Here is a 19,189-nt window from a genome sequence, read left to right as displayed (position 1 = left end):
TTTGGTGTTTGCAACCATCGACTCTCTATCTACGCTTTAAAAATAGAGAAGAAACACCGCAAAAGCCTGCAGAGTCTCTTGTTTTTACTCCCTCCCCAAGTCCCAGATAACAGTATTTCATACAGGGCTTTTAGCGTTACTTTTATAAGTCAGTGGTGCATCTTAAAAAATATGGGTTGCCAATATGTGCAATAATCTGCCAGGCCTCCTATGCATGATTTTCTATTTTGAAACCCATTACTATATTCAAATTTTTATAATTTTCAAAGGAGGAATTCTCTGTTGTAGAGGTAAAAAGTTTGGCTGCACTTACTGAGATCCTGTATTTGCAAAAAAGGCAGTAGCCACAAGGAAGGCTTCATGGAAGACTTCAGCTAGCAAGGCTGCCTTTCCTAAATAGGTGAGGGATACTACTGAGCTCAGACAGTCAACCAGCAAAACCGTACGCTGCAATTTTATCCCTGGAATTTGAGCTGAGGCCACCAACGCTGACACACAAATGGTCTTAAAATCAGATACAACTGTGAACAAAAAGAGGACGAAAAACCCCGGAGCCCTAGTTATTAATCCCCTTCCCCAGGTCTGCTTAGCGGTATTCCTCATCAAATAAACAGAACGCTCGGCAGCGTTTCAGGGGAGACGGTACTGGCCTTCACACTTGCAGAAGAAAGAGTGAAAGAAAGAATAAAAGAAAAAGAACAAAAAGATTTAATTATTTGCTTTTTGGAAGACAGTGAATTTTAAAAAGAAACAAAACTATGTACATTTGACATTCAGATGCTAGTTATTACTTGAGACATGATTCTTAAGTGCTATAATGGTGGTTTTGGTTCCCGTGTAACCAGTTTAGACTCCGAGTTCACCTGACTGGCGAAAGACATTATTTACATGCATAGTAATATAGGTACTTTGTAGACGTAAATTGTTTTCAATGGTTTTGATGGGATGACCTGTCAACACCAGTAAGAGTCTGTCATTATCGTACAAATGCTCCTGCTCGCTTGCGTTTGTTTGGCATGTGTTTATTCATCTTCTCGTCCTCTCCTGCTATCTGCTCTGAACGCTGCGGCACGGCACGGCACGGCGCGGCACGGCACGGCGCGGCACGGCACAGCACGGCACGGCCGCGAGAGGATTCACTGCGCAATCACAAAGTTTAAGTCACCGGCCTCAGGTTCCTAGTCCCGTCATTCGAACATCCTAGGCGGGAGGAGAGCGATCGCTAAGCCGTGAAGTACCAGCAGCGCAGCTTGCCGACGCTGCTCGGCCCATTCGGGGGAAATACCTCCAAGCACCGCTCTCTGATTGGGTCTGACTACCCAGTGCGGCAAAACCAGCTTTTCGCTCTGCCACACATGTTGCTTACAAACCCCTTCTTCACAGTCAGTCTTACTTGATGTTTAAAAGGGAGTTATGGCATTCATTTATCTTTTCTGGGGGAAAAATTTTGTTAATGCAGCCTTTGAATAAGTGCTACCCTGCTCTTTGAATGCTAAAGTTCACTAAAATTCCAGTGATTTATGTGCAGCTTTTGACTGCCAGCACCTGGCAGATGAAGAAACCTACTCAAGCTTCAGTCATAAACAGATAGCATACAATTTAATTTTAATGTGCTCGTTAGTCGTAGCACATTTCAGACATAATTGTGAACGCAACGCAAAATTATAGCAAAAAGACAATTTTAATGCTGCTGTAGAAAAAAAGGTTATATGAAGAGTCATATAATGGTGCTTCATTGTCAACAACAAAACAGGGCACAGAGTGCATTACAGTGTCTGTGCTGTTTACATGCCAATATTTTATACATAGATTCTCATATGGTGTCAGCTGTCAGTTACTTCTGCAAATTAACTGCCAAAAATGGAGACGAACAGAATCACTTAGTGTGCTGGTAACCACGGGTTACCTTTCATACGCCTAAAGATAAAGCTGCAGTATGGAATCTTGGGAGAATAATTAGGCAGAACAAAACAGAAAGTTACCGAGAGAAATAAAAAGGCATTCTACAATATGAAATAACAACCAAGAGCGCTTATAAATAAGTAAAAGAGGTTATATCACAGAATGCCTCGTAACTTTTAAGCAAAGTATTACAGTACAAACATTTTAAAGGCTTTTTCAATGTTTAGGAAATACAGTACAAGTTTTTCAAATAGATTTAACCCTTTGAGCACTGAGTTTAGTTTGAATTTTCCCTTTTTATTTTATTTTTATTTTTATTTTTTTTTTTACTAATAAATACCTTTAAAAGTCATGTTGTGCAAAACAGTTATAATGCATGCCAGGAATGCAGTCCGTGGCTTCTGTTTCTTCAGACGGCTTAAAAAAACAAATGATAGCAACACTAATAAATATGTATAATTTAAACATGAACCTCTATTAATATAGATGTACTGTATAGCAAAACAAAACAAACATACTTTGCTTTAAGAATAATGCTTCTGAATACTTTATAAATGCTATCTGCGGTATCTTTCATATAATTTACAATGTTTGGATGTTAAAAGAAAAACTGTTAGATCTAAAAAATGAAATATACACTATATATAGGTACAGTTCATACCTGGGGCTTATCAGGTACAAAAAACACTGTTGCTAAAAATGTTGAAGAAAAAGAAAATGGCATTAACCACAATCACATTTTCCATAAGAGATTTTGAAATCTATACAATATATACATCTATGTTTCAATGTGAAAATTATATCTTTAAATTTCAAGGTGTGAGACACCTCTGCATAAATGGAGGTTCATATTAGTAATCAGAACTAAGCTGGTAAGGGTTTAAAAAAAACATATCCATACATTTTTACCAAATTAATGCAAAAGTGCTTCAAAGTACTCAGAGGGCTAAAGATTAGAGGGTGAGAAATACCAGCACACTTAGGTCACATGAAAAAAGTGCACCAGAATTAGTTATAAATGCTTAATTAAACTGTCTGTTAATGCATGCAGCTTGATGCATCAGAGGGATGCACAGCAACTAAATCCAATTTACACAAAGTTCCAAACACTTACCACTGCATTTTAACCTTCATATTTTACCAGTAACAACAGCTGATTATGCACCTCTATTTAAACACTGTACAGTTATACAAAACAGTTCAGCCCAGAGCGACTCTGGAGTTAAAATAAGAACATGTGCCAAGAACTAAACAGTAGCTTTAAGGCGTCTTTGACAGTTTTCCTCAAAGCAAATTACAGTTATTTTAATCAAAAGCAAACGCTACTGCTTCTCTAACTCCGAAACATACAGAAGATGATCCTCTGGTGACTTCCCATGTGTTTTGCTAAGATGAAGTTTAACAGCATGCTTGCTTGCAAAAGTCCTGTTACAAAGTTTGCACTGATAAGAAGTTCCCATATCTTCCTCTGGAGATGACGTCACCACTTTTTCAGATGGTGACTTTGCTTGTGCTATCTGATTGTTAATCTGTTCGCTGGACAGTTTGGACAAGTCTCTTAACCTGAAACCCAGATGCGATTCAAGATGACTGATATAAGTTGAAGGAGTTCTGATCTGTGAAGCACAGTCATTACAAAAGAACACTGGATGCCCAGTGTCCAAATTTTTAAGGAACTTAGTTCCCCCCGTCCTTCGGAGCTGGTATTTCACATTGGCTAGCCAGTGGCTAATTGTGGTCATTGACAGTCCCGTAAACCTGGAAATGTGCATTCTCTCTTGAGGGCTCAAGTCTGACATGATGTATTTTCCCTCTGAAGTTTGCCGTAAACTAGCTGCAAACTGGGCCTGCAATATGAGCAAGTGCTGCGGGTTCCAGTTAGACTGACGTCCCTTCCTTTTCTGAGCTGGCGTACTCTCTTCTGGTTCCTCTATTGTGGTACCATCAATGTCAGATTTCTCAGATATGCTGGAAGGTGTGGAAGATTTTGATGTGTGACTTTCTGTCAGGTTCTTCAGCATATCAGATATATCTGACAAGGCATTCTCGCGTAGCGGCGAGTTTGACATGAATGACACGACTGCAGATGTCTTTGCTGTTGTCACTGTAGATGAAGAAGATGCAGAAGATGTCGATGTGGATGACAAAAGCGCTGAACCCAAAGAGCAGCTTTTGTCACTCTTGCCTTTCGTCAAATCTATGGGTTGGTCATTGTTGACATGATAAAAATAACGGTCTAAGTGGTCTGTTTTTTTGGACTGTAGAGGTGGGGTGGCCACCGCAGCCTTCTCTGCCAAACTGTTGCTCATTTTAAAAAGCATGCTCATTGGATCCAAAGCAGGCAAAGATGGCTTTGCTGCCTTCCCAAGATGAATATTCATGACAGACTGCAGTGCACTTAATGGATTTACAAATGGCTGTTCAGGAGGGTGATCAGTAATGATAGCTGTGCTACTACTTAAAGAACTTACAATTGACTTAACAGGCTCTTTCCCATTTTCCACAGGGTCTACAGTTGGACTATCCTTGCAACCATCTCTCTGAGGGACTGGGCTGTTCTGCTGGCTTTTAAAGCCACCATCAGTGGAGGCATCCATTTTAAGGGGTTCACTGACTTCACTACTGCATGGTGAGGGTGTTGCACGTTTCCTTGGAGAAAGTTTTCCTTCAGGCTCTTTCATTTTTTCTTCCACTTTAGCCACCTTCTCAGTGACTTTCTTTACCAACTCCTCCATGGCATGAAAGTTCGTTTTTGGCACGGGTGAGGTCTGACTGCTTGGTGGAGACACGAGGGGCTGGTTTTTAGTTGGTGACACTATTTCGTTGTTCCCAAACATAGGTTTTAATGGTGTACTCTTCCCAGACGAACCTAATGACAGCTTCATCATATTAGGCAGCTGATAGGCAGCATGAATGCTAGGGTAGCCACCCCAGCTTGGTGTGCCATTCTGGGCTTTGTTTATAGCTGATGTAACTGTGTTTTCTAAAGACTTCAATATATCTAGTCCCCCTTTAGGGCTTTCTTCTAGGTCATTTTCAGTCAAGTAATGATATTTTGAGGAGATATCATACTTTTCCTCATCCTCACTTGACTTTTCTTTGTCTTTCATTTTATCATCAGCAATGCCTCTTTCTTTATCTACTTCTTTCTTTATTTCAACATTTAGCTTGGGGGAAACACTAGAAGGCGTGTTGGAAGGAGATGTAAAAGTGGTGGCAGCTAGCGGCACAGACTGGACTTTTTCATCTACTAAGGACGTTATTGTCGGTGTCGCTGGAGCTTCTATAATTGGCTTCCCCTTTTTCATGGCAGAGTTAGTGACTTTAATAAAATGTCCTGTCACCATCATGTGGGCAGTGAGCTCCTGCAGAGTGTCATGCGAACTTCCACACTCCATGCACTTCAGAATTTGAGATTTCCTCGCCTCAAAATGCCAGGCATAGCTGGCACCATTCTGGTGACCGTAACGATTATTTGGCGTAATGTAAGGATTAGAGTTCTTCTGAAGTGCATCGTTGGTATCTGAGATTGTTGCTTTTGGTGTCCCACCTGTGGAATCTGGAGAACTTGGAAGTTCAAGCTCCAGTGATGCTTTCTTCCTAGTAGCTGGGATAATTTTTGCTGCTACAGGTGTAACAGGTTCCTTCAGAGGCACTTTTTGGTAGTGTTTTGTTTTGATCATATGAACACTCAAATCCTGAAGAGATTCAAATGAATGACCACAGTACATACACTTTAATACTTTCTGGGCATCTTCCTTCCCTTCCATTTCAAGCAAAGAACGTTTACGAGGTTTAGACCATCTTTTAGGGTTATTGTTATCAGTTTCATGGTTGTCATCTCGATAATGTCCTGTTTCATTCATGTGCACTGTTAATTCTACTAAAGTATCATAGGCAGCACTGCAGTCTTTACAGCGGAATTTACTGGCTCCAGTAAATATAGAGCCATAAAGCTTACTGCTTTGTCTGTACAATTGAACTGTGCTAAAAAGACTTGGTTCAGGGAGAATTCTGCTCTGAGAAACTTGCTGCAGCGTTTTTGCCATAGCAGTCTGGTGCCAGTCAAAGCTGCCACTTCCACAACTGCTACTGCTGCTACTGCTGCTGCTGCTGCTACCGTTATTTTTTTCTGAAATTGGCTGGTGAAGATTCAAATTGAGATTGGACCAGTAGGAATTGGAGAGGAAGTTGTTATATACGGCTTTCATTTGTTCTAAACTATCAGATACTGTAGAGTCTTCGAGGGGTATTGAAACCTCCTTGCTCTCCTCCTCATTTTTAATAGAGCTGCTCTCAAAGTCTGCCATGCGGTCACTTGTCTCACTGATATGCGACTCACTGTCCATTTCATGGCTAGAAAATTCAGCTGCTGGAGAGTTTTGGTAGCTTTGGCAGTTCTTACTGAAATCTTTTTCTGGGCATGCATATTTGGCTGAAGGCTCCCCATCAACTGTGTTTTCATCAGCTTCCACATCTTCTTCCACCAGGGCTGCTGCTTTTAGTTCGTCTGAAACATAGGCTATTACGGAGAGAAGAAAATATAAGTTAGTTTCTGATGATCATACTTCTTCTTAAGCATTTCAGCCAAAGAACTGCACTTATTTGTAAAATTAAACAGTTAAAATTTAGTGTTTCTTCAGAGCAAGAAAAAAAAAATCTGCTCTTCAAACATAATTTGCCACCTTATTCTTCTCAAGGGGCAACAGCTTGAAATTAAAACTAAATTTGAAATTAATGAAGCACATTCTGGAGGTGGCATTCATTTCTAAAGTAATAAATTACTTGTATCAACCTCAGAGACAGCAGTTCCTGTCTGTCAATTAATATGTCTTATGCTTCTCCTACCCCTAATGCATTTCTTAACAGACAGATTCACAATTTAAATTAAGCAAGCATTTTTTGCTCATTACAATTTTGAGACTCAATCTTCAGTAAATATAGAGTGCAACAAACATCAAAAAATTCCTACAAAGTAAAAAAATCTCCAGTTATAATAATCAAAAAACTAAGATTTTTTTTTAAGTTATCATTATTAGCAGTAGTATTTTTTAGAGGAGGTAGTAAAAGCAGGTGACTCAACCTTCTGAAATAACTCACTAAGAGCAACTCAAAGATATTCATTATGGGTGTAACAAATGACCCATTCACATTCACACATACCTTTCTCCTCAACAAGAAAGCCAATGCAGAATTATGTCAGGAGCTAGTTCAAGAAAATTGGTATGCTGTACTCATTCTTGCTGTATAAATATATACAAGACTTTCCAGTGGACCTTACAAATGTCAAAGTGTTTGCTCTTTAGACTACTTTGTCAATATTTACTCAGCACAAGCTACACGGACACCCAACAGGGATCCTCTCTTTTTTTTTTTTTCTTCCTCCCTGAGTAATGCACCTGGTGATGTAAATCTAAGATACTCTTCCTGACGAGGATAGCTGGGGACTGGCTATAATTATATTCTTCTCTTCCATGGTGGTTCTGTGCATGCATTCTACACATAGCTAGTCTACGTAACCTTCCCTTTAGGCAAGAAAACTATGAAAACATTAAGAGAGGGATCATTAACTGATCAAAGTGATCTATTTCTACATAATGCATTAATTTACAGCTAAGCAAGAAGGCAAAAATAGATCATGACTGTTCTGTACTAAGTAGAATTTAAAATTTACTAGTGATCTCCCAGAAATACAGCTATAAACTTAGTAAAAAATGCCGTTTCCAGTACAGTCTATGTTTGAAGACACTTGACTTTTGCCCTTCTTTGCAAAACATCTGGAATGTGTGGGTATCAGCATCTTAAACATATTAAATAATCCATAGCTTGTTTATTCAGGCAATAGTGCAGAGAAGATAATGATTAACACCCCAAAAAGACCTACTTTAACCAACAGACTGAAAAACGTAGGAGAACAGTATAGTAGATTTCATATATACGATATTGAACGTTGCATACCTCTTTCAGGGGAAATACGTCTACACGTTATCAGAAAACCACAAGAGACAAAACAACTGTTAAAGTAACAGTGAAATCAGGCTTTTAGTTTCAGATGGAGTATCTCTGCATTCAGCTAGGAAACACAGCAAATATTCACTACTGTTCTTTCACATGGAAGACTGGTAGCCAATCTTCCTCCAAGCATGTACAGCTATAATCTGATCTCCAGAACAGAAGTTAAACCTCTGAAAGCATAAACATATCGCATCAGAGCAACACATAATTCTGATGAGATATAACAGCTCAGATAATTTTAATGAAGAAATTCATATAGCAAGGCTCTTATTTTTAACATTTGGGAGAACGTAGCTTGAAAGAGTTAGTTTAAAAAATGTAAACGATCATGTTTCTAAGACTCTGATATCAAGATTAGGCTTTTATATTTAAAAACAAGTATGCAGACTTAAAGAAATAGAGCTGCTCTGTTTTACTCTATTTTATGCTTTTTCAAAATATTTTGATAGAATTCAAGAATCCTCCTACTATTACTTACATTACAGTAATGCTGGCAATTGGTAGTCAGAATCTGTGCCTATCCTGAGAATGCTTACAATGAAACCACCACAAAATATTTATCAAAAAGGTGCGTTTTGTTCAACCCTTCATTCCGTTATGCGACAGGATAGTTTGACTTTCAACTTAATTATTTGTTCCATCATATTTCTCGACTCTACTGAAAACTTTAGCAAAGGAGACCAAAACAGTTCAAATTACTCTCTAAAGCTGAAAGAATTTAAAATATTTACTGATAACGTGCAAACAACTGGCTACCAACTGTCTCTAACTGAACAATATCAAAGATGCTAGTGAGGTGAACAAGAAGGACGGAAGGATAAAAGAAGGACGGACAGCATGAGACCTATGATTTGGAAGCAAATGTACCTTGTGGAAACAGGTGCTTTTGTTTTTGTTTTTTTTAACAACTCCCATTCCCTTGCCTCTGTTGTGAAAGTGAAGAATAACTCCGTTTTTACGATGTAAAGAAAATTCAAGGCTATTGTCACACTGCCTGCGTTGACAAGACCTTGTTTCACACCTGCGGGCTGAGATGGGACACCAAAACCCGGTTTTCGGTCTTGCTGCCCCCCGAGAGCTGGCGGGTGCCACCCGTCCTCGCTCCCCCGCGCCCCGTCCCTGCGCACCGCTGCAACGGCCGTGTCAGCAGCTGCTCACCAACCCAGACCAGGGCGCAGAATCAAGCCCCTAATTAGTGCGTGCTCCTTTGCATTTTTATTTCGCTTACTGTTGAAACCTTATGAATTTTGTTTGGACTGCAGCACTTGTATTGTCACATTCACAGTTTTTTTAAAGAGTGACTCTTACATTAGGGAAAACCTCCAGCGTGCGGCTCATTTAAATGTAAATCTATTTACCTTTCATGCTTTCTTTGCCCTTTTCACCAACTATCAAGCATATTTGCGTGTTAACCAGGAGCTGCCTCCTCTACGGCTGTTCTTCTCCCTCCTAAGCTCAAGTTACGAAGCCAAGTTGTGACACCAGTCTTTGATCCAGATATGCAGGAAATGAGGCACAAACGACAGTATGGAATTTAACCCAGCAATCTGCAACTTCAGTAAACTGACAGTCTGAACAACAACTTCTGCTCTTTTTCCTACACGAGGGAGAGGAGAGATGAAACACAACATTACCTCCAACTCCCTCAACCAAAGATTTATGCAAGATATGGGGATGCTCAGGGAAGCTGCTTAGCGTAAGACTTAAAACACCACCCTAAAAAAAAAAGTTTATGCCAGTAGCTTCTAATGTCTTATTCCAAGAGCTTGGTCACCTGATCACTCCTGCCTTCAGGGCTCCTGCGTGGCAATGTAAGCCAACCCAGCAGGCACCAATCTGGGATGGCAGACTTTCTTCTTCTTCTTCTTCTTCTTCTAACAGACCCAGAGCATACTCAAAGGTTTTGCAACGTCACTGTCGGTAGCTTTATGGTGGCTGAAGGGCCTGCAGCTCCTGGAGGCTTTGCCACTAGAGGGTTGATGCACATGGCACATCTCCTCCTCAAAAAACCAAACGGTATTGTTATCAGCACGAGAGAGAGAAGAAGGGAAGTGGCCAAGGCAAAGCTTCAATCCCACACTGCCAGGGAGGTGGCGAGGGGACTCAGTTCAGGTACGAGTGGAAAGGAGCTCACCTGCAACTCAGGGAATCTCCGTTCCCTCCCTGCTCCACCAAATCTTGCTCCGATTGGAGAGACTGGCTATCTGCTCCATCTGAGCACAGATGAAGACAGCAGCTTCACTGCAGCAGAAGGACAAGGAGGGCTGCAGTAGAGAAATCTCCTGTTTGGCTAAGTATCTTTGGAAAGACCAAAGAGACTCTGAAAGCAGAGGATAAAATAGGAGGTGATGGTAAAAAAAAAAAATTTCACTAAGTTTCACTGCCAGCTGGAAAGACTGTCTTTAAGAAGCACTATTTCCAGCCACGTTCTTCTTATTAAAAAAAAAAGAAAAGAAAAAAACTTTTTGGTTTGATATTTTTCAAATGTAAAGTAAATGTCTGAAACAGCAGGGCCTCTGTACAACTGTTTTTCAATGCTTCAACAGCAAAGTTGGAGGGGGAAAAAAACAACTTTAAAGACAGTTCTAAAGCTGAAAGAACTTATTAAGAACCAAAATGAAAGTAATTATGTGGTTCTGCTTTTTTTTAATTTTTCCAGCATAAAGGAAGAAAAACCGGCAAACTTCTCAAAAAAACTTTTCAGTTTACATCTTGCAGGGCACCATGACCCGCAGGAAATTGCTTGCAAGTCGAGCAATAATGTTACTGTGACATAATATGTGACAAAAAATGAAAAATACTTTTCTAGTGTGGCCCTCAGTTTCTAGAGAAAATGAGGATATCAAAGGGATTAAGAAACCTATTGCAGGTACAGCTATGGAGAGGTCGAGAACAGACAGTTCCCTCATTAATATTTATTATAATTATTAACTAAACTGCTAGGTAAAAATGAAATTAACACATTTGATATAAATATATAGTAGTAAGCTGTGGTATAATGGAATTCATTTCCACACAAGAGGGAATTACCTTCATAACTGAGCCATGGATCATTTCTTTGCTAGTGGAAATAAATTGTGCTACATCACTGCCCAAAATGATCTATATACACACATATTGCATATACACTAATAAACTCCTATAGCTGTCCCTACAGAAACACCAGCGATCTACTATACAAAATCAGAAAAACACCACCAGTCCTCACTGTGCAACCAAAACAGCCATTTTTCTGCTGACAGCCTGGGCCAAATTCAGCAGCGGTCTCAAACCTCCAGCAACGCTAGAGCTAATAGAGTCAGCTCATTTTGCTATGGCTCCTCGGATGCCACTGACATTGCACGGTTTTCACCCTTTCCACACTGCCACCCATCCAGCAACGTGGCCAGACACCCCTCTATTTGAATTTGATTGCAAATACAACACCATAACGCTAAAGATATATTTACTGTTCCCCAAGAAAACATTAATCACACTCATTATTAATTATAATTCTTCCCTTATTTCCTGTAAATTGCATTGGAGACCGTATATGTTGGCTTGGATCTAACCAAATATTTCACTTCAACACTTTTGAAATGTCTTTTTAATTATGTTTTTACCCAAGACTTTTTCTTGTATTTTAATTAGTTTAGGGGGGTACATTGACACTGGAATATAAGCTTTTTGCTTGAAAAAGCATCAAAACACTCTCTTCTCACATCAAAAAAAATGCTTGACTACAAAAGTTCATCAAAACCATTCCATTCCTTGGAAATATTTTGGCTTTAGCCAAATAGCTTTTTATTTAAAATTACAACTATCTTTATTATTTATTTATGCATGGTTTGAAATCATTTTGTAGTACTTAGAATCATTTCCCAGACCATGTGATTTTGAGTGCATCACGAAAAAAGCCTCTCAATCTTTAAAAATCTGAATCCATTCACATCACACTGAAGAGGAGAACAAAAGAGAGAGGGAACAGAAATTATCCCCATCAGGCCTTCTGCATTCAGCCATTTAGCCTGTGATAGGGTTGGTTCTTGGACTTAGAACCTATCACACCAGAGCAGCAAACTTTTCTGGTTTTTGTTTTCATAACAGTTCAATTTTAGGTAAGTAAGCATTCACTGCAAGGGCTGTCTAGTTACTGGCTTGTTTCTCTATGTAGTAACTACAAAAGAAAGCAAGGATAAAAAAGAAGGCCTGGAGAATGAGAGAGTGGCATCAGTCGTTCCCACGGCAGATCACTGTCCAGGCTGGAGAGTGATTACAGGATGCGTTTTATATTCCCAGCCAAAAAGAAAGAAAAATAAATAAAACAAAGCAGAGCATAACGGTGGGACACTGAACAGGACCTGGGCAAAGAAACTCTCCCCAGAGCCCAAGCTTCTCCCCTCACCAAGCCGAAGCGCAAAGCCGCGAGAGGGCTTGTATTTATTGCCACAGCCCATGCTGCTGACAGTGCAGAGCCTCTTCTCCAGTATCGCTCCCAGTCTGTTTTAAAGCAGGCAACAATCATCTAAGAAATTACACAGATTGATTTTTTTAGGATTTAAGTAACGCATGAAAAAAATCTTAAGGAGTCCACGGTTTCTATGGGATTATTCACAGTGAAGAAGGGGCATAGTCTGAAAAACAAGTCAGGAGACAGCCAATGGTGAAGCAGCAACATTGAGATGATTTGACTCTGCCAGTGAAGCTTACTCACAAAATTAATGAACAAAGGCAAGAGAAAAATCAGCTCAGTGGATGGAGTCAATCAAAGACCTAATGCAAATGAAGGCAAATAGGGGAGTTATATTAGTCTGTTAGAAAACTCCCACTCCCCAGGCCTTCCACTTATAGGAAGAAAAGTAAACATTTCACCCACAACACAAGCTATTTCTAAACATAGACTGACTGATAATTCACATGTAACCAAAATTGTATTTGAGACTTCACTACTTGGCGGAGATGTTAGTATATTCCTCATTAGGCAACAGAGACGGGAGGCAGGAGTAGCTGCCCGGCTTGCAGGAGTGGCAGATGACAACGCTCTCTCTAAGCAGGCATGGCAGTACTGATTACCCAGCACCTTGAAGGGGACATTATTCCTGTTAGAAAGGTCAAAGGTTCTGTTTCACAGGGGCAGGACCGTCTATTATGGGAGTGATATGTTATTTCCAAGTGGAGAGGTCAGCGTTTCTCTCACATATCGGCCGCAGTAGCTGGTACCTTCCACTGGACCACGATCCTGCTCCAAGACTGATTATTCTGCCCACTGGCAAGGTCAGGGATATTAATTTTTAACATGTTAATTTGATGTAATGTGCACCATTAATACTTGTTTAGCTGGATTCTTTATGTGTTGATAAATCTGCAGCCTTCTCACGCCAATGATAGTGTCATATTGAGTTATTGGGAATGGGAGTGTGGATGGATGTGACACAGCATGCCAAAGTAATGGGTGGCTATCATGAGGCACTAAAAACTTTGAAGTGCACTTGCGTCTGTTCCTTATGAAAATACTGCAGCTGTCTGATACAGAGAGCTCAGAAATAGACCCAAGGAAGCTAGCCAGCTGCTCTAATCCTGCATCCTGTACTGACATTACATTTGGAGCAACTTCAGAGACCTCAAATCAACTGTAAGTGCTAGAGTAGAGAATTACATGGGCAAGAATACACGGTGAAGAGATGATAACAAGAAATGAGTTTATGTCTCATTAAAGCGTGGACCGTCTAAACCCAGAGCAAAGCAAATCTCTACTAAGCACTTTTTTCTCAAGTCACTGTATTCCATATTCCCTTGGCTTCGTGAAGTCTAAAGGAAGGTAAGAGAATTCAAGTCTCCTATTCACTTTAGACTTTATGCTGCCATTTGAAAAGTATCACACAGGCAACCTACAAACGAAGAGACTAAACATTCAAAAATTGCTTACTAGGCTTACTAATTCTGGTAAGGGAGGCCTTCCATTTTCTGAAATCAAATACTGTTTAGACATTTGCTTAATGAGAGATTCCTGTACAAAGCTCACATTTATGTATTATCTCCTTTATTAAATACACACCTGAAAAAACATCATGCCATTATATCAAATGACAGCTTAGAAACAACTTAGCTTTTTTGGACAACCTCATCCTGCTTAGGTTTTCAAAAGCTTGAATGGGGGTTTTAGTCTTCACAGCAACCCTGTGGAAAAAGCACTCTTGCCCCCAGTTTTTAGAGGGGAACCTGGAAATCCAAAGAGGTTAAATGACTTGCCTAGTGTCAGAGAAGACGACGAGTAAAGGAGCCTGTGACTTCTGTAGCTTAATATAGATAATTCAGATATTTAGACAAAACATGAGAAGGCAGAAGTTTGTGTTTCTGTTCTCATGCTTCCTCATAGTATTTCTACGAGTACAACGTATGTGTATAATTGAAAATGACTGTCAGATTTCAGCTTAACCAATTATTAAGGATAAAATACCCAGTGAAATACCCACTGGTGTATGTACTGTGCAACAGCCAGAGTCTTTGCTTACAAATCTCCTCCGAGGCAAGCTGCTGGGATCTAACAAAAGCTCAGTCTGCACACTGCCAGCAAACTTCGTTTGGCAAGAGGAAAACAGAAGAGATTTTTGCAGCAAGGAGAACTATCGTCACAACTCTCCCACAACGAGCTTCCTGCTCCTGGTACGGAGCAGGGCCTCAGGTAAACCGAGAGCGTCTTTTCTGACAGAAGAGCATTGGAGATGTAATGCGATGGATCGTGCCTTTCTTCTCCAAAGCCGCGCTTTGCCTTGATTTCCGCCCGGGCGCCAAACTCCCTAAATTCAACCTGCTAGGTAGGAATTTTCTAAAACCTGCTAAAATCCTTGAAACATAACACCAAATCTTTCTAACACGGAGAACAACGGCACCTGACCACATCTCACTGCAGCGTATTCTTCTGTGTGCAGGGTTGCATGAGGATCCGCTCGAGAGTCTGACCTTCTCTGAAAGAGCTGAGCTGCTTCCTTTTGCAAAAAGTTTTTGACCAGAAGGGAACTGTAGACTAAGCAATTTTAAATGACACTACAGGTCCAAGTTACTCCCATGTAAAACAAATAAAATCCTGCAGATTTTTAAAGAGAATTTCTGATGTAAAATTGCCATCAGATGCCATTATTGTACAGTTAGAAGTTAAGTACAGGCTTACGAGAAACTTCACAGGAGTAACGGTTCAAAGAGCATGCCTCATCAGGAAAAATAAACCTTTTTTTTCCTGCATTTTACAGCCACAAACACACAACACAGATGACTTCCAAAAAACACCACAGTTGTACAGCTGTTGGAGGACAGCGTATGTCCCACTCTCCGTGAGCCCACAACTGCTCATCAGAGGCAACGCGGGATGAGAGGACTCAAGTGGAAAGGCCAAGAAACATTATGGACTCCCTGAGGATCAAAGGAACTTGTTTGCTATCATATTTTACGGAACGAATCTGCCTCGTCCTTTTTTGCCCCCTTGGCACTCTAGGGGAATAGAGATTTTTAACAGCCCCTATGAGCATAAGCCTGGAATTTGTGGCTGATCCTGCTGAAGGAAAAAAAAAAAAAACAAAAAAATTCTTGGCCTTCCCTGCCACAGCAGAAACAATCTTTTACAAGCAGCAGCAGGACTAGATGAAATAGGCAACTGAAAAACAGGGACTGTGAGCACCCATTTGGGATTCAGCTGTTTGGTTTGATTAAATTCATGGTCTTCACGTTCACATTCCATCAATATTCATGCTGTATCTTCCTCTTCCTCCCTCCCTCCCCCTAAATTGCTGGGGAAGGGATGCTCTTCCAAGAAGTACACCAAATTGCAGATGAACCACATCATTCACAGGAGCACCAATTTCTCCACCATCCTCAGCCCTGTTTGCGAGGTTTTAAGGGTCAGCTAACCAACTTGGAAGTGGATACACCACCGGGGGATTCAGAAGCCAGACACAAGTCATTTAAGTAAACAGTTTGCAAGCAGTCCCATAGTCTGAAAACATTCACATAAACTTAAGAGAGACAATTAGAATGTGTATTAGTAACAGGGAAAATAAAAAATCTACATTTGCTCTATAAATTATTCATCATGAATAAATGCGAACCACTCTAAGTAAGACAAAACTGGTTTTCCGTTGGTTTCCAAGACAGTTGCTTGGTGTGAAATACAGACTTGTTAGAATTTCCCACTCCATGCAAGCACATATTAAAAGAGGAAATAATTTTTCAGAAGCAGAGAAAACAGCTCCATGTTATGCTTTGACCCTGTTTTTGACTTTGGAGGTGTACTGTTTTTTCGGACTATTTGTTGAGTTTTCCTAAGCACAGAACTACCATTTCCTCACATACACACGAACATTTACCAGAACTCCCAAACAACAACAATATTTGGAATTTCTTTTTATTTAAAAACAGTGGATATCAACATACTGGTAAGAATAAGCCAAATTCACTATATGAATGGGTACTAAAACACATAGTGACACAGTCTCTGCTTGATACCACCATTTGGGTGGCATCTTTTAATCACTGAAAAGCACACAGGGCATTCAACAAACTAATACAAGATTCACAGCCAACTCCAGGACAAGCAGGCAAGAGCATAAAAGTTCTCAATATGGCTCTAATAGCTCTTAATTATTATAATCCTTCACTAAGCAAACAGATGTTGTAAAGGAACTTTAGTTTCTTGAAATGCAGTAATCAAACCATTCTGCTTCTGCCCTGCCTCTTTTCAGTAAATGCTTTGTATAGCAGAGTGGAAATAGCAAATGCAGTGACAAAATGACCATTTAATTGTCACAGAAATCTGTTTCTGAACAAAACTGATGTTGTCATTCCTCCCTATCCACATTTGTCTGAGTCTTTTCTTTTGATTATGTTTTAGAATTTTTAGCCCTTACTCTCTGTGATCTTCCCACATCTCTGATTGCTTTTAATCTGTCCACATCTTGCAGTTTTACAGTGACCAGAATACTGGCTTTGTATTCCTGTTTAATCATTCTAATATTAACACACTTCTCTAGAGATGCAGCCTTCATTGCAAATTTTTGAAAAATCAGATTCTCATCTAAAATGTGTTAATATATTTCAGTGAGTTATTAATTTGTTAATGATCATGACTACTTAAGATATTCAAAATGTATTAAAAGACCTTCAACCTGATCCTTCATTTTTCTCACAAACTTGAAATTCCCATCGAAGCCCTTTATACAGTAGTTGCAATAGCTATTTTGGTTGCAGTGCCTACTTACAGTTAACTCCATAAAACTGTATGAGTGGTATAGCAGAAATCCAAATGATTGCAATCACAATTTCAGCTGTTGTGAACTTGTATTTATAATGAAGTTTCTCCACACACACACCAAAAAAAAAAAAAAAAAAAGAGTTCACTGTGGGCCAACAAAGCCTTATGTCCTTTCAGTTTTTATTCAGTTCCCATTTATGAAAAATAACTATTGACTGCAATATGAGTCTTAGGACTGAGATTCTAAGAATTACCTCTACAGGTTGGCCCCAATTTGTTGCATATGTATAGCAAAAAATAGCATTGAATATTCATCTCACTAACCATTTCATTGCTAACTATACTAATATACTCATTTGTAAGTAAGTCTTTATCTAGCGTTAGCTGTTGAACTGAAGGGTGTTGGAATAGGTGGGTTTTGCTTTAATACCACACTAAGATAATGTGCTGGAAACAAATGGTTCAGTGATTCCCGAACAGAACATTTTCTGGAAAACCCCGAGAACTAGAAGGCGGGGGGAGGAATAAAACGTCTCTTCCTAGCCACCAACCAAACTCTTGTCATTTTTAAAAGATGTTCTTATGGCACAATATGAATAGTTTATAGCCACAATTGTGAACATTCAATGTCATATAAGAAAAGACACTTGTCAAGAGCCTTTCCCTTACAAGCACCCTCATCATGACCTGTGTTAATGAAGTTAATTGAATTTAAGATCAATAATGGTTAATTATTGCAATTTGACATTCTGAGATAAATGGCTTTAAGACAGAGAAACGTGTGTGTATGTGAATTCTCTCTGAAGAAGGTGAACACATTACAGCCTAAGAGGGATCACACAGTCCTTCCATTGATCCTGGTACAATCTGATCGACCTAATCCTCTGATGAATGTGGGCTTTTCACAGCTACAAGTAAATGTTCTACAAGACTACTCTAACCCTTGTCACTGACCAAATCCATATGAGCTGTACACTAGAAATCTATTGAGATAGATTAAAGAACTGCTGTAGAAACAAGAGATGCTTCAATAAAGATGAAGGTTTATTATATTGACTATTAATGTTACATGCAGTACGTAATTATGAATGCTTATGGATCACGAGAGCTTAATTTTGGTCAGTTAGATGGAAATGATCATAACTGAACAATAGTATTAAAGAATAAAAATATCATTAAAAATATTCAACAACAAAGCTAAATGTGATGGCTTATATGTGAGTGTTCAATAAGCAAGTGATTTTAAAATCATCCCTGAAATGTGCAAGATGCTCATAAAGAGGTATTTATTTCATAAAGTCAGTCATCGACCTACTTCATTTAGGTTTTTTTTTTTTTTAAGTTTACTTTCACAATAGTTTCTCAACAGGAAGACATTTTTTCAGACGTGTTAGTAATGATATTCTTACATGCATACTGAACAAGTTAAATGACCACTTACAAGATTTATAATGACAAAGTAAATGTCAAGGAAAAAGTATTACTGATTGCAGAGCACTGACAATAAAAAGCCGCTGAAGAGTTCTGTCAAAATGTAAGATTATGCAAAAACACTATTGAGAACACTGCTAATCATCTGCTCTTGTCAATTACTTGAAGGGTATCTGACAGCATATTTACATTAAACACATTTCAGGAGCAAAATCCTTAATGCTATATCAGACTATTTTCATTATCATTAGAATTCCTTTAAAAAGTCCTTTTGCAGGCGAGTATTATAGCAGCAATGATGTAATACCTATCTCTGTATCAGGTACGGTTACCTACTTCATGCTATTATAGTTACATAATATTTGAAATGACACAACCACAGACCAAATATACATGTAAATAAGATAGCAATCGCCATGTTCCCTTACTCAAGGCAGGTATTTTCAAGCAACAGCTTTGCAGGAGTCTCAAAGTGCAAACAAATTATCAGTCTCTGACCACTCTTTTAACCTTTTACTCCTCATGTTACTGTATTTTACTATGGCAAAAGACATTATGAAGCACACGTTTATTCTAAATCTTTGATTGTAACTTGCAATTCAGCTGCTTTATGAAGAGTCC

At 39.3% G+C, this 19,189-nt stretch overlaps 1 protein-coding gene across 5 annotated transcripts in view; it reads right to left on the bottom strand.

Moving 5' to 3' along the window:
* Positions 1–1,662: 1,662 nt before the first annotated feature.
* Positions 1,663–19,189, bottom strand: part of TSHZ3 (teashirt zinc finger homeobox 3) — a 66,299-nt gene continuing 48,772 nt past the window's right edge. For all 5 annotated transcript variants that reach the window (XM_068956056.1, XM_068956055.1, XM_068956058.1 and 2 more), the window contains one exon: positions 1,663–6,424. In XM_068956056.1, the coding sequence (XP_068812157.1) occupies positions 3,225–6,424 (3,200 nt within the window). In that variant the 3' untranslated portion in view covers positions 1,663–3,224. The remainder of the gene's footprint in view (positions 6,425–19,189) is intronic.

The sequence above is a fragment of the Struthio camelus genome, chromosome 10, assembly GCF_040807025.1.
Source record: "Struthio camelus isolate bStrCam1 chromosome 10, bStrCam1.hap1, whole genome shotgun sequence".
NCBI lineage: Eukaryota > Metazoa > Chordata > Aves > Struthioniformes > Struthionidae > Struthio > Struthio camelus.
This window is presented reverse-complemented; position numbering and strand designations above follow the sequence as displayed.